We start from the raw sequence: 14,089 nt of genomic DNA on the forward strand, positions 1-14,089 counted from the left end.
CATTCATGACGTACGTTTGCTCCTCGAGAGAAATATCGTTCAGCCTTTGAGTATTTTAGTATCGAGCCTATGGTAAAACTTATGTTATTTTTTTTAAGATGAATTGATCAGATCTGAGGACACTTTTAAATTTCAAATTGACGATGATTAATATTTTGATATTTTATGATTTAAATATATTTCTTATCAAGTTTATCGCTCTATTATTTTCCTCAAACATATTTTTATTTTTTTAATTTTTTAAATCTTACAATATATATTAATTATAAAAAATTGAAAAAAACTGAAGATACAAATTATGTAAAAGATTGATAAATATATATTATAGAGCGCTTAGTATTTTTTTTTTGTATTTTATTAATAAAGTTTTCATTTATAATTTTGATAAAATATACATATAAGATCTTGAAAAGTATATAATTTGATTTATATACATAGTGATCGATGATATTTATAACATTAAAATTTATTTATTATAGATCTCGAGGTGACAAGTCTAACACCTGGCAAGGAGTACCTCTTCCGAGTATCCGCGGTCAATGCTGAGGGCGAGTCGAAGCCTTTGGAAGCAGAGCAAGCAATAGTAGCCAAGAATCCATTCGGTATATTTTTTAATCAAATATCATTCTTCAAAATATAAAACAATTAAAACATACACAAACATTGCTGCAAGAGTACAAATTACAGAACTATTTTTCAATCTGAAAGAATCTAGAAATATATTAAATATAAAATAAGTATTTTATATAATAAAATAAAATATAAAACATGTAATTAAAATAATTAAATATAAAATATATAAAAATATATTATATCGATCTTTTGTATCTAATCGCAGACGAACCAGGAAAACCAGGTGACCTCCGAGCCACCGACTGGGACAAGGATCACGTCGATCTCAAATGGACCCCACCAGAGAACGACGGCGGTTCGCCGATCACCGGTTACGTAATCGAGAAGAAGGACAAGTATGGCGAATGGGAGAAGGCCCTGGAGGTTCCGGCGGACGAGACTTCCGCCACCGTGCCGGACCTTATCGAGGGCCAGCCGTACGAATTCCGGGTGAGAGCCGTGAACAAGGCTGGTCCAGGCGAACCATCGGACGCCACTCCGACCATTATCGCGAAACCGCGCAACCAGGCGCCCAAGATTGACCGCACCAATCTGATCGAGGTGAGGATCAAGGCCGGCCAGAACTTCAGCTTCGACTGCAAGGTGACGGGCGAGCCACCGCCGACGACCAAGTGGATGCTGAACGGCAAGGAAGTTCGACCGTCCGATCGCGTAAAGGTGAAGCACGTGGACTACAACACCAGTCTGAACGTGCGAATGGCCACGCGGGCGGAATCCGGCAAGTACACCGTCATCGCGGAGAACATTAACGGCCGGGACGAGGCCTTCGTCAAGGTCACCGTGCTGGACAAGCCGAGCCCGCCCCAGGGTCCGCTACGTACGTCCGATGTGCACGCCGAGGGTTGCAAGCTCTCGTGGAAGCCGCCAGAGGACGACGGTGGACAACCGGTTGAGAAATATGTCGTGGAGAAGATGGACGAGGCTACGGGTCGTTGGGTACCAGCCGGGGAAACTGACGGACCAGAAACAAGCTTGCAGGTAGAAGGCCTGACGCCAGGGCACAAGTACAAGTTCAGGGTGAGGGCTGTCAACAAGCAGGGCAAGTCTGAGCCACTCACCGCTATGCAGAGCATCGAGGCAAAGAATCCCTTCGGTAAGAAAAAATTTTTTACAAAAAGTAATAACTGTATACATTTTATTAAAAAAAAAGAAATTATTGAATATAATATTTTTAATAGATAAATTAACTTAATGATACATTTAATTTAATAATAATAATATATATTTTTATAAACAGAAAAATTTTGAATGTTTTTTAAATTTGCAAATATTTTCAATGATTAATTTTTGCGTCTAACATTTTTAATTAATAATTATTAATACTTTTTGTTATTGTATTATTGTATCTCTTTTGCAGACGAGCCAGGAAAGCCAGGTACGCCCGAGGTGGTTGACTACGACAGAGACTTTGTCGAGCTCCACTGGAAACGTCCTGACGAAGACGGCGGATCACCGATCACTGGTTACGTCATAGAAAAACGCGATAAGTATAGTCCAACTTGGGAGAAGTGCGCGGAGGTCGATGGTGACGCGAATCAGGGTAGGGTCAACGACCTTGTCGAGGGAACGCAATACGAATTCCGCGTGAGGGCCGTCAACAAGGCTGGTCCTGGCGAAGCGTCGGATGCGTCCAAGTCTCATCTGGCACGACCTAAGAACCGTAAGCATTTGCAAATAATTTGTTATAGTTATAGCGTACATTTCAGAAAATAGAATGTCTCAATAGTAATTTAATTTGAAATTTAAAAATTTATAAACATGTTTATTTTTTTTAATGATGTGTTTTATATCCTATCTTCAGTTCCACCGAAGATCGATAGGAAGTACATGCTGGATGTAAAAGTACGCGCTGGCGGTTTCTTCGACTTCGACGTGCCGGTGATCGGCGAACCGCCGCCAAGCAAGGAGTGGTCGCTGAAGGGCGCCACGGTGATGGCGAGCGATCGCATCAAGATCACGAACGAGGACTATAACACCAAAGTGCGCATAATAGAGGCAAAACGTTCCGATTCGGGCGTCTATACACTGGAGGCCAGAAATGTGAACGGCAAGGATTCCGCCACGTTGACGGTGAACGTGCTGGACGTGCCCTCACCGCCTGAGGGTCCGCTGAAGATCGACAACGTTACCAGAAGCGGTTGCACTCTGAAATGGCGGCCGCCCAAGGACGACGGCGGCTCCGAAATCCAGTACTATCAGGTCGAGAAGATGGACACGGAGAACATGCGCTGGGTGCCCGTGGCCGAGGCTAGTACCACCTCGGCGCAGGTGGGCCACCTGATCGAGGGTCACGATTACCAGTTTCGCGTGCGGGCAGTTAACAAGCAGGGCGAATCCCAGCCGTTGACTGGATTGGATACCATCACCGCTAAAGATCCGTTCGCCAAGCCTGACAAGCCCGGAACGCCGGTTGCTACCGATTGGGACAAGGATCATGTGGATCTCGAATGGGCGCCACCTAAGAAAGACGGTGGATCACCCATAACTGGCTACATCATCGAGAAACGACCGCGTTATGGACAGTGGGAGAAGGCGGTCGAGGTGCCCGGGGATAAGACAAGCGCCAGAGTACCGGATCTGACCGAGGGTCAGGAGTACGAGTTCAGGGTCGTCGCTGTCAACAAGGGCGGACCTGGTGAACCGTCCGATGCGTCGGTACCGATCATCGCCAAACCGCGTTTCAGTAAGTTTTAATCGAGAAATTAACACGATCGACTTAAATCAATTATCTTGAGAAGAATTTTAGTCCAAGACTGTATCACACATAAATATTTTTTTTATTGTATACATAACAGTACATTTCTTTTACACACAAAATTCTTCACTTGAAAAAATAAGAATTTTTTTAATATATATTTGTTTTAATATATATATATACACACTGATATTTTACTCATAATTGTTTATAATTAATTACAGTTGCTCCTTCGTTCGATACTCATCTGCTGAGCGATTTGGTAGTGCGCGCCGGTCAGAAGATCAGCTACACCATTCCCATCGTAGCGTCGCCTAAACCAAAGGCAACTTGGAATCGCGATGGAGTTCAGATCGTAGCCGATGCTCGTCACGAAATGTACACCACCAATACCGAAACTTCCTTCGAAATTCCATTCTCAGTTCGTGGCGACACTGGACGTTACACTTTGACTTTGGAAAATGAGCATGGCAGTTTCAGGTAATTGACAATATTATAAAAGGAAATTTTAATATTAATTTTTTTTAAATATTATATACTTTGAATAAAATTTTTATAAAATTAATTCTTTTAATAATTAAAATTTTAATAACATAATTAGATTTTGTTATAAATTTCAATAATTGTTTATTATATTATTATATATTAATAATAATTTAATCACACACATGTTTTTGATAATTATTAATTAAACGGAAAATTGATAAATAATGAATGATGACGTTTTTTCAGTGCCAGCGCGAGAGTCACTGTCCTTGACAGACCGGCGCCACCGGAGAAACCGCTGGAGGTCAGCAACGTCACCAAAGAGGGTTGCCATTTAACTTGGGGACATCCTCTCGACGACGGTGGCAGTCCTATTCTGCACTATGTCATTGAAAAGATGGATCTATCTCGTGGAACTTGGTCCGACGCCGGCATGAGTATGGTACTGAGTCACGAGGTCAGTCGTCTAACCCATCGTAAGGAGTACCTGTTCCGCGTCAAGGCTGTTAACAACATCGGAGAATCCGATTCGCTCGAGACCACGAAGAGCATTATCGCGAAGAATGAATTTGGTGAGTGGCTTTATAAACGGGTCTAAATAAAAGCAAATTAAAAAATTCCAAAATTTAATTGATAATAATATATCAGAAAATATCTCAGAAAAAAATAAAATAAAATAATGATATGTAATTTATTATTTTGATAAGTCAAGTAATACATTCGTTTCTCTGCGACCTTCAGATGAACCAGATGCGCCTGGCAAACCACAGATCACGGACTGGGACAAGGACCACGTGGATCTGCAATGGCCAGCGCCGAAGAGCGACGGCGGATCACCGATCAAGGGCTACGTCGTCCAGAAGAAGGAGAAGGGCAGCCCTTACTGGGTGAACGCGGTGCACGTGCCGGCAGGTCAAACCAGCACGACCGTTCCGGATCTGACGGAAGGTCAGGAGTACGAGTTCCGTGTAATCGCCGTCAACGCCGCCGGTCAATCCGAACCGTCAGAACCCAGCGATCTCGTCACTGCCAAGCCACGTTACTGTAAGTTTTGTTTTCTTAAAAAAATGAATTGAAAGAGCGATACACTTTAATTATAAAAAACAAAAAAAAATTATTTTATATAAACGAATATATATTTGTAAGTCGTGTAAAGCTTCAAATATTTTTTAATTTATATTTTATTATTGTATTTATTATTATTATTATTTATATTTTATATTTTTATTTGTGTTGAAAAACACTCAACTCTCTTCATCTTTTGCAGTGGCCCCGAAGATCAAGACCCCCTTGCAAGATGTTCGTATCAAGGCTGGATTGATTTTCCATGTCGATATCGATTTTGTTGGCGAACCGACACCGGAGGTGACGTGGAGCGTAGAAAGCAAGGAATTGACTTCCAACGACAGGACGACGATCACGTCGATCGGCTACCATACGATCGTACACGTCGTCAACGCCAAGAGATCCGACTCGGGATTGTATCACTTGTTGCTGAAGAACAGCAGCGGTGTAGATGAAGGCAGCTTCCAAGTAACCGTTTTAGACAAACCTGGACCACCAGAAGGTCCTTTGCAATATGAAGAGATCACCGGTCAGTCCGTCACGCTCTCGTGGAAGCCACCCAAGGATAATGGCGGCAGCGAGCTTACGTGAGTCAATTTTCAAAACACATCACATTTATGAAGCAAATTTCTGATTTTTCTTTTACATGATATATCTAATTTATATTTTTATTCTTCTATAAAATTTTTTATATATTTTTTAATTGATCCTCTCTTTATTATTCTATACTTTAAATAATATGCGAATAATTGCACAAATAATATTAATTAGTTTAATTATGTATAAAAAATTAATTTATAAAATATTTTATAAGAAAAAATTTTATTATAAATTTTAATTTTATGTAGAAGTAACATAATTATTACATTAATAATTTGACAACAATCTGTGTCAAAGATTTCATATTGTGTGATATCAATGTTGCAAAATAATTTCTCACATGTATGCATTTTGTTTTTTATAGCGGATATATCATTGAAAAACGCGATCTTACACATGGTGGCGGCTGGGTACCAGCAGTTACACACGTTAATCCCAAATATAATCATGCAACTGTGCCAAGATTACTCGAGGGAACTACGTATGAATTCCGCGTGTGTGCAGAAAATCTACAAGGTCGCTCCGAGCCGCTGACTACCGACCGATCCGTCGTTGCCAAGAATCAATTTGGTGAGCATATTTTTAATAGAAAATACCAATTATCAGTTTTCCTAATTACAATTGAATATTCTAATTAAAATAGTGTATATATGATAGTAAATAACTTTGGAATAATTATGAAATCTCTTTTTAAATAATTATTGATTGAATTTATTATTATTGATGTTTGACAAAATGTCAATTTTTTAAGATTTTCTCTCTTCTTAATTACACATTTTTATGTTCGATCTCCAGTGGTTCCTGGACAACCTGGCAAGCCAGAATGCGTGGACACCGACAAGGATCATATCAAGATTAAATGGACTCCGCCCATCAGCAACGGCGGCTCCAAGATCATCGGCTACGATGTGGAGCGTCGCGATCGTGCCACCGGTCGTTGGATAAAGCAGAATAAGGAGCCCGTCAGGTATCCCGAATATTATGATGACCACGTGACCGAGGGTCATCAATACGAATATCGCGTGTCGGCTATAAACGCCGCCGGTGCTGGAAAACCAAGCGAGACCTCGTCCGTATTCACGGCCAAACCCATGAAGGAGAAGCCGAAGCTTCATCTGGACGCTCTGATCGGTCGCAAGATCAAAGTCCGCGCTGGAGAACCGATCAACGTCAATATACCATTGTCTGGTGCACCTACGCCGAAGATCGAATGGGTCAAGGATGGAAAATCACTCCTAGAGACTCTTCGTTTATCGGTATATAAATCATCTTATCCTATATTTATATTTACAACATATATTTGTATTTATATTTATATATATTAAATTTATTTATTTAAATTATTATAAATATATATTTACTACACAGAGAATTATTTATTTTATTTAATTATATATATTTGTATTGCACACAATTCTTATGAAGGATATATGTTTTATAAAAAATATTCGTATAATATTTATATCAACAACTTAATTTTATCTTATGATACTTTTTTGTGTTGAACAAATTCAGACTTTACTTCTCATTTCATATAATTTATTTTACTATTGTAATCATTTTTGTATATCTTTTATTCAAGTCTGTTTTCATTTTCCCATCTTTATTATCTTCAGACCGAAACCAAGAGCGATCGAACGCAGCTGTTGATCGAAAAATCCGTGCGAGATGATAGCGGCATGTATACCGTGACCGCGTCGAACGAGCACGGAAAGGATTCCGCCGACATCGAGGTGATAGTCGTGGACAAGCCTGGACCGCCTCAGGGTCCTCTGCAATACACCGGCACGACGCAGGAATCCGTCGGGCTATCCTGGAATCCACCGGTGGACAACGGCGGCTCCGACATCACGAACTACATCGTCGAAGTGTCGGATTACGGATCTGACAATTGGCGACAAGTACCCGGATACGTTCCCAGAACGAGCTTCACGGCCAAGGGCTTAATTGAAGGCAGAAAATACGTATTTAGAGTCCGTGCCGAGAATATGTACGGAGTGTCGGAGCCCTTGGAGGGCAAACCCGTGATCGCTAAGAGTCCCTACGATCCGCCTGATGCGCCGAGTCAGCCTGAGATTCTCGGTTACACTCCTAACAGCTGCAGTCTCATGTGGAACCCGCCTATCAACACTGGTGGAAAACCTATTACTGGTACGTATTTGTCAGAATAAATTATAATAATATTCATAACAATTATAATAATATTTAATATATATTTAATATATATTTGATATATATTTTCGTGAAAAGAATTTCTCGTTTTTTTTCAACAAAATTATAATTAAAATTAATTTATATCTTACGTATGATTTACATTATTTATCTTCTTCAGGTTATTATGTGGAGAGACGTGAACGTGGCGGCGAATGGTTGAAGGTCAACAACTACCCGACGCCGAACACGACGTTTACCGTGCAGGATCTTCACGAGGGTTCGCGATACGAATTCAGAGTGATCGCTGTCAACGAAGCTGGTTCTGGCAAACCCAGCAAACCTACTGAACCTATCACAGCTGGACACCAACGCCGTAAGCATATTTTATCGATCATTCATATATTATAATAAATTCAACTAAGTATTTAAAGATTATATTTATTATATTAATTATCATTAACTTTGCAGTGCGTCCCGACGCACCCGAGCCGCCTAAAGCAGACAGAATCACCAAGGACTCGGTGACCTTGAGCTGGCGACCACCGCGAAGCGACGGCGGCGCGAAGATCAGAGGCTATATCATTCAGAAGAAGGCCAAAGACGACACTGACTGGTCGGACGTCAACGGCGCACCTATACCGAGCAACGTGTACACCGTACCGAAGCTGAAGGAGGGCGAGGAGTACCTCTTCAGGGTGTTCGCGGTGAACGATGTCGGTAGCAGTGACCCGAGCCGACCCAGCAATCCCATCGTCATCGAGGAACAACCCAACAAGCCGGTCATGGACCTCGGTGGAGTTCGCGATATCACTGTTCGCGCCGGCGAGGACTTCTCTATTCACGTGCCTTATATAGGTTTCCCCAAACCGACCGCCACGTGGTTTGCCAACGACGTCGTTAAGGATGAAACCGATTCGCGTGTCCATCAGCAACTGGCTGATGATTTCGCCAGGTATATAATATTGTCAGATATTTCTCTTTATCGTAATAGCTAATTAGATTTAATAACATTGTACATCTTCCGCTGTAGTCTGGTGGTGAAGAATGCGAAACGTTCGGACGGAGGACAATACAGACTTCAATTACGCAACTCATCCGGTTTCGACACGGCAACGGTCAACGTCAAAGTCCTCGATCGTCCTGCTCCACCTGAGAATCTCCGCGCGGATGAATTCGGCGGTGACGCTCTTACTCTTTTCTGGAATCCGCCCAAGGATAACGGCGGTGCTGATATCACTAATTATGTAATTGAGAAGAAGGAACCGAAGGCCGCCACGTGGTCCAAGGTAAGAAATATAGAAAAATCATGAAATATTGATTAAAAATATATACCATTCTTTATATACTTTATATGAGATAAGAAGAATAATAAAATAATAAAATAATAATAAAAAATAGAGACCTTTTAAAAAATCTGAAATTGTCTTTGGTTTGAATATACATGCAATACTGGAGTCTAAGGAGAAACAAATTTGCAGGTGAGCAGCTACGTCACGACACCGTTCGTGCGGGTCAGAAATCTGACGGTCGGTCAGGTGTACGAGTTCCGAGTGATGGCTGAGAATCAGTATGGCACATCGGATCCGGCGATGACGATCGATCCGATCAAGGCACGACATCCATTCGATCCACCAGGCGCTCCTGGCACGCCTCGCGGAGTGGAAACCACCGAGGACAGCATCACCATCACCTGGAGCAAGCCGCGTCACGACGGTGGTTCGCCGATCCTTGGTTACGTCGTCGAGAAGCGTCTCCTGAGCGAGGACAAGTGGGTCAAGGCCACGCCGGCTCTGGTGCACGATACCACTTACAAGTGAGCGATGATGATGTATTTACTACTCTTCTCCTCTACCCGTGTTTTTATATTACTTTTTCGAAAGATCTCAGCGTCTCTCTTAATGAGGTGTTTTATTAATTCTTCTCGTCGATCTCGCAGGGTCACCGGGTTGATCGAGAATCACGATTACGAGTTCCGCGTAGCTGCAGAAAATGCAGCCGGCCGTGGACCCTGGAGCTCCAATTCCGACGTCATTCGCGCCAGTGCACCGCCATGTAAGTATACGTGCATCTTCTTTAAAGATTTTGTTCCAAATTAAAAAAAAACATATATATGTATATTATATTAAAAATATTTCGTGTCGCCAGTGAAGAAAAATTAAGAGGTGAAATATTAAAACGACCCAACTGGCTAAGATGATCTTTATTAATTCGACATAAAACAATAAAGACTACGTTTCGACCTTTGATTCAGGTCCTTTTCAAGTCTAAAATTAAATAAATTAATGATACAAAAATATGAAAAATAACGGACGAAAATATTAATTATATAATTTTGTAATTTTTTAGAAAATAGCGCAAACCTCAATTATATTTTAACAAGCATACCTTAATTAAGAACAAAACTTTTTTCCGACATAATTACAGGTTGATTGAATGTGTCGACTAAACGCTTCGTCGGGAATGAAAACAAACAATACTAAACAGCTTTAATAATTTTATCATAAATAGGATTTAAACTCTCAGTGTCTTTTTGTAGGTTAATCATGTTAAGTTTTTTAGATAGCGGAAATGTTTTTTATAAAAAAACTTAACAACACGATTAACCTACAAAAAGACACTGAGAGTTTAAATCCTATTTATGATAAAATTATTAAAGCTGTTAAGCATTGTTTGTTTTCATTCTCGACGAAGCGTTTAGTCGACACATTCAATCAACCTGTGATTATGTCGGAAAAAAGTTTTGTTCTTAATTAAGGTATGCTTGTTAAAATATAATTGAGGTTTGCGCTATTTTCTAAAAAATTACAAAATTATATAATTAATATTTTCGTCCGTTATTTTTCATATTTTTGTATCATTAATTTATTTAATTTTAGACTTGAAAAGGACCTGAACCAAAGGTCGAAACGTAATCTTTATTGTTTTATGTCGAATTAATAAAGATTATCTTAGCCAGTTGGGTCGTTTTAATATTTCACCTCTTAATATATATATTAATTAATTAATTAATTAATATTACATTAATATTACAATATTATTAATATAATATTAAAATTAATATTAATTAATTAATATACGAAAAAATAATTTGTATACATATAAATAGAGATTTTCTTTACAAAGAATTTTAATGAACATTGAAAATGAACACATATACATATATATATAGAATCTAAGATATTAACGAAAAGTATGAAAGACTAGAATGTTTAATATTAAAGATTATTTAATTAATTCACATTATTAATATAAATTTATGAAACTACGATTTACTTAAAACTGCATGGAGTATACATTTCTTTTGCAATTAAATTTTCTATCGTCATTAATCATGACTGCTGATGAATTTTGGATATAATTCGAGATGTCAATCGTTTCGTTACAGTCCCACCGAAGATCACGAGCGATCTCAGCATTCGCGACATGACCGTCATCGCAGGAGAACAGTTTACCATCACGGTGCCTTATACGGCCAATCCTAGACCAAAACCTAAGTGGTCCATCAACGGCGAGGAGGTTCTCACCAGCGAGAGAATCAAGTTCGAGACGACCGATGTGGCCTCGCAGTTCATCAACAAGAAGGCACAGAGGTCGGACACTGGCACGTACACGATATACCTCACGAATACCGTCGGCACCGACTCTGCCTCGTGCAAGGTCCTCGTTGTCGGTAAGTTTATTACTTTATTAGTATATATTTTTTGACGTATTTTGATTACATTATAAAATAATTTTCTTTTTAGACAAACCGTCGCCGCCGCTGGCGCCCTTGGACATCTCTGATATCACTCCGGAAACCTGCACGCTAACGTGGAAACCGCCCTTCGACGATGGCGGTTCGCCGATCACAAATTACATTGTCGAGAAACTGGATCCGGCCGGCGTAAGTTCAATAGAGAGACATAATCATCAAAGAAATGATTTTATTTTTCTCTTCCGATATAAAGTACCAACATTATAGCATAAACCGATATTGATAAGATGTTTTCATTGGTCTTTTGAATCTCTTTCAGTTCTGGGTGAAGCTCAGCAGCTTCGTGAGGAGCACGCATTACGACGTGATCGGTCTGGAGCCAAATCGCACGTACAACTTCCGCGTAAGAGCAGAGAATCAGTACGGAGTGTCCGAACCGCTTCAGGCTGACGAGCCGATAACGGCCAAGTTCCCGTTCACGGTACCGGATCCACCCGGACAGCCGCGTATCATCGACTGGGACACCTCGAATGCGACGGTGGTCTGGACGAGACCACTGTCCGATGGTGGATCTCGCATTCAGGTGTGTGTAATATCGATATACAAGGGAAAAATCATCGACACCTTTATAAATCATTATACATTGACTTTATAAATTATATAAATTTTCTAAAATTGGATCTCAGATTTATATTTTTAAAATCGATATACATACTTCTTTGACGCAACATCTTGCAGTATTTTTTTGTGGACTTGTGGAATAATTCAGGAAAAAATAAATAAATAAAAATCTCGATTACAGGGCTACAAGATCGAATTCCGTGATCCTGCCGAGGACATGCAATGGCGTGTGGCGAACGACTACCTCTTCAAGGACACCACATACGTGTGCTACGGTCTAATGAGCGGCCACGAGTACGAGTTCAGGATCCGCGCGAAGAACGCGGCTGGTTTCAGCAAACCCAGTCCGCCGTCCGCGCCATTCAGACTCAAGAGCAAGTTCAACGTGCCGTCACCACCTGGCACGCCGCAGGTCACCAAGGTCGGCAAAAACTACGTCGATCTGCGATGGGAACCGCCCGTGTCCGACGGCGGCAGCAGGATCACCGGCTACGTGATCGAGAAGCGCGAGGTGGGCAGCGCGATGTGGTCCAAGTGCAACGAGTACAACGTCGTCGACACCGAATACACGGTTATGCACCTGATTGAGCGAGGCGATTACGAGTTCAGGATCTTCGCGGTGAATGCGGCCGGCAGGTCCGAGCCGAGCTCGTGTACCACCCCGGTGAAGATCTGCGAGGTCGAGGGCGGCGAGAAGCCGGAATTTATCAGGAATCTGCCCATCAGTCAAATCATACCACTCGGCAAGACCCTCGTCCTCGAGTGCGAGGCCACGGGTAAACCACTGCCGACTGCCAGGTTAGTCGGAATGAATATCTAATATCCATTTTCCAGCCGTATTTGTCATAGGGGTAAAATTATTAAGTTTAAGATAATATTAATATTGAAATTAAAATTTCAATTTGTTTAGGTGGTTGAAGAATGGTCGCGAGATCACTCTGGGCGGCCGCTTCCGTGCCGAGTCGATCAACGGTATCTACAGACTAGTCATCTCCGAGGTGTGGGATGCGGACGACGGGGATTACAGCTGTCAGATATCGAACCAGCTCGGTGTCGCCGCGACCACCTGTCGTCTAAAGATCGGTACGCCACCGCGTATCGAGCGCATGCCTGGCGATCTCTATCTGCCAGAGGGTGACAACACGAAGATCAAGATCTACTATAGCGGCGATCAGCCGATGGAGATAACGCTGAAGAAGGACGGTCGCAAGATCGTGGAGACTTCGCACATCAAGTACACCGTCTTCGACGAATACCTCATCATCTTCATCAAGGATATTCAAAAGGACGATGGCGGCACGTACGATCTGTCCATCTCCAATGACAGCGGCAGCGTAAGCGCGTCCTTCACCGTATACATCACCGGATTACCTGGACCACCGACTGGACCGCTCGACGTGTCCGATATCGATAAGCACACGTGCACTCTATCTTGGCATCCGCCCAAGTACGACGGCGGTCTTCGAATCACTCATTACGTGGTGGAACGTCGTGACATCAGTCACACGCACTGGATAATTGTGTCGTCCTTCTGCAAGGACACAACCTTCGTCGTGCAGGGTCTCACCGAGGGTCAGGAATACCTCTTCCGGGTGATGGCGGCCAACGACAATGGCATGGGTCCGCCGCTGGAGGGTATCAATCCGATCAGAGCTAAGGCGCCGTTTGATCCGCCGGGACCACCCGGCACGCCCAAGGTCATCGAGGTCGGTGGCGACTTTGTCAATCTCTCGTGGGAAAAGCCGGAAACGGACGGCGGCGCTAAGATTCAGGGTTATTGGATCGATAAGAGAGAGGTCGGCAGTCAGGCCTGGCAGCGCGTGAACGTCAGCATCTGCCTCCCGACGCAGATCAACATCAGCAATCTGATCGAAGGAAGGCAATATGAGTTCCGAGTGTTCGCTCAGAACGTGGCTGGACTCAGTACCGAGTCAAAGGCCTCGACCTCCGTGAAGATCGTCGATCCACAGGCGGCGAAGCCTCCGGAGATTATTCAACCTCTCAACAAGGTTCGTGTTTTTTCAATTTGTATCTTGATTGTAAACAGTTTTATAGTAGCCATCTCAAGTTCATAGATTTATATTATAAATTTAAAAATATTAAATAATGATTAAATAACAATTCTAAAATCCTTATTATTC

At 41.8% G+C, this 14,089-nt stretch overlaps 1 protein-coding gene across 50 annotated transcripts in view; it reads left to right on the forward strand.

Annotated features, from left to right (window-relative positions):
• Bent (projectin protein bent) overlaps positions 1-14,089 on the forward strand; it is a 105,089-nt gene that overhangs the window by 82,906 nt on the left and 8,094 nt on the right. For all 50 annotated transcript variants that reach the window (XM_083046943.1, XM_083046979.1, XM_083046980.1 and 47 more), the window contains 21 exons: positions 480-602; positions 839-1,726; positions 1,991-2,293; positions 2,435-3,316; positions 3,553-3,808; positions 4,061-4,386; positions 4,556-4,858; positions 5,082-5,466; positions 5,844-6,049; positions 6,275-6,735; positions 7,096-7,630; positions 7,812-8,006; positions 8,102-8,585; positions 8,664-8,919; positions 9,112-9,446; positions 9,570-9,685; positions 11,019-11,303; positions 11,377-11,516; positions 11,647-11,910; positions 12,130-12,746; positions 12,859-13,957. In XM_083046943.1, coding sequence (XP_082903069.1) covers positions 480-602; positions 839-1,726; positions 1,991-2,293; positions 2,435-3,316; positions 3,553-3,808; positions 4,061-4,386; positions 4,556-4,858; positions 5,082-5,466; positions 5,844-6,049; positions 6,275-6,735; positions 7,096-7,630; positions 7,812-8,006; positions 8,102-8,585; positions 8,664-8,919; positions 9,112-9,446; positions 9,570-9,685; positions 11,019-11,303; positions 11,377-11,516; positions 11,647-11,910; positions 12,130-12,746; positions 12,859-13,957 — 8,459 coding nt within the window. The remainder of the gene's footprint in view (positions 1-479; positions 603-838; positions 1,727-1,990; positions 2,294-2,434; positions 3,317-3,552; positions 3,809-4,060; positions 4,387-4,555; positions 4,859-5,081; positions 5,467-5,843; positions 6,050-6,274; positions 6,736-7,095; positions 7,631-7,811; positions 8,007-8,101; positions 8,586-8,663; positions 8,920-9,111; positions 9,447-9,569; positions 9,686-11,018; positions 11,304-11,376; positions 11,517-11,646; positions 11,911-12,129; positions 12,747-12,858; positions 13,958-14,089) is intronic.

This window comes from Prenolepis imparis, unplaced genomic scaffold (genome assembly GCF_030444845.1).
Source record: "Prenolepis imparis isolate NDT839.2.m4 unplaced genomic scaffold, iyPreImpa1.0 SCAF_9, whole genome shotgun sequence".
Classification (NCBI taxonomy): Eukaryota; Metazoa; Arthropoda; class Insecta; order Hymenoptera; family Formicidae; genus Prenolepis; species Prenolepis imparis.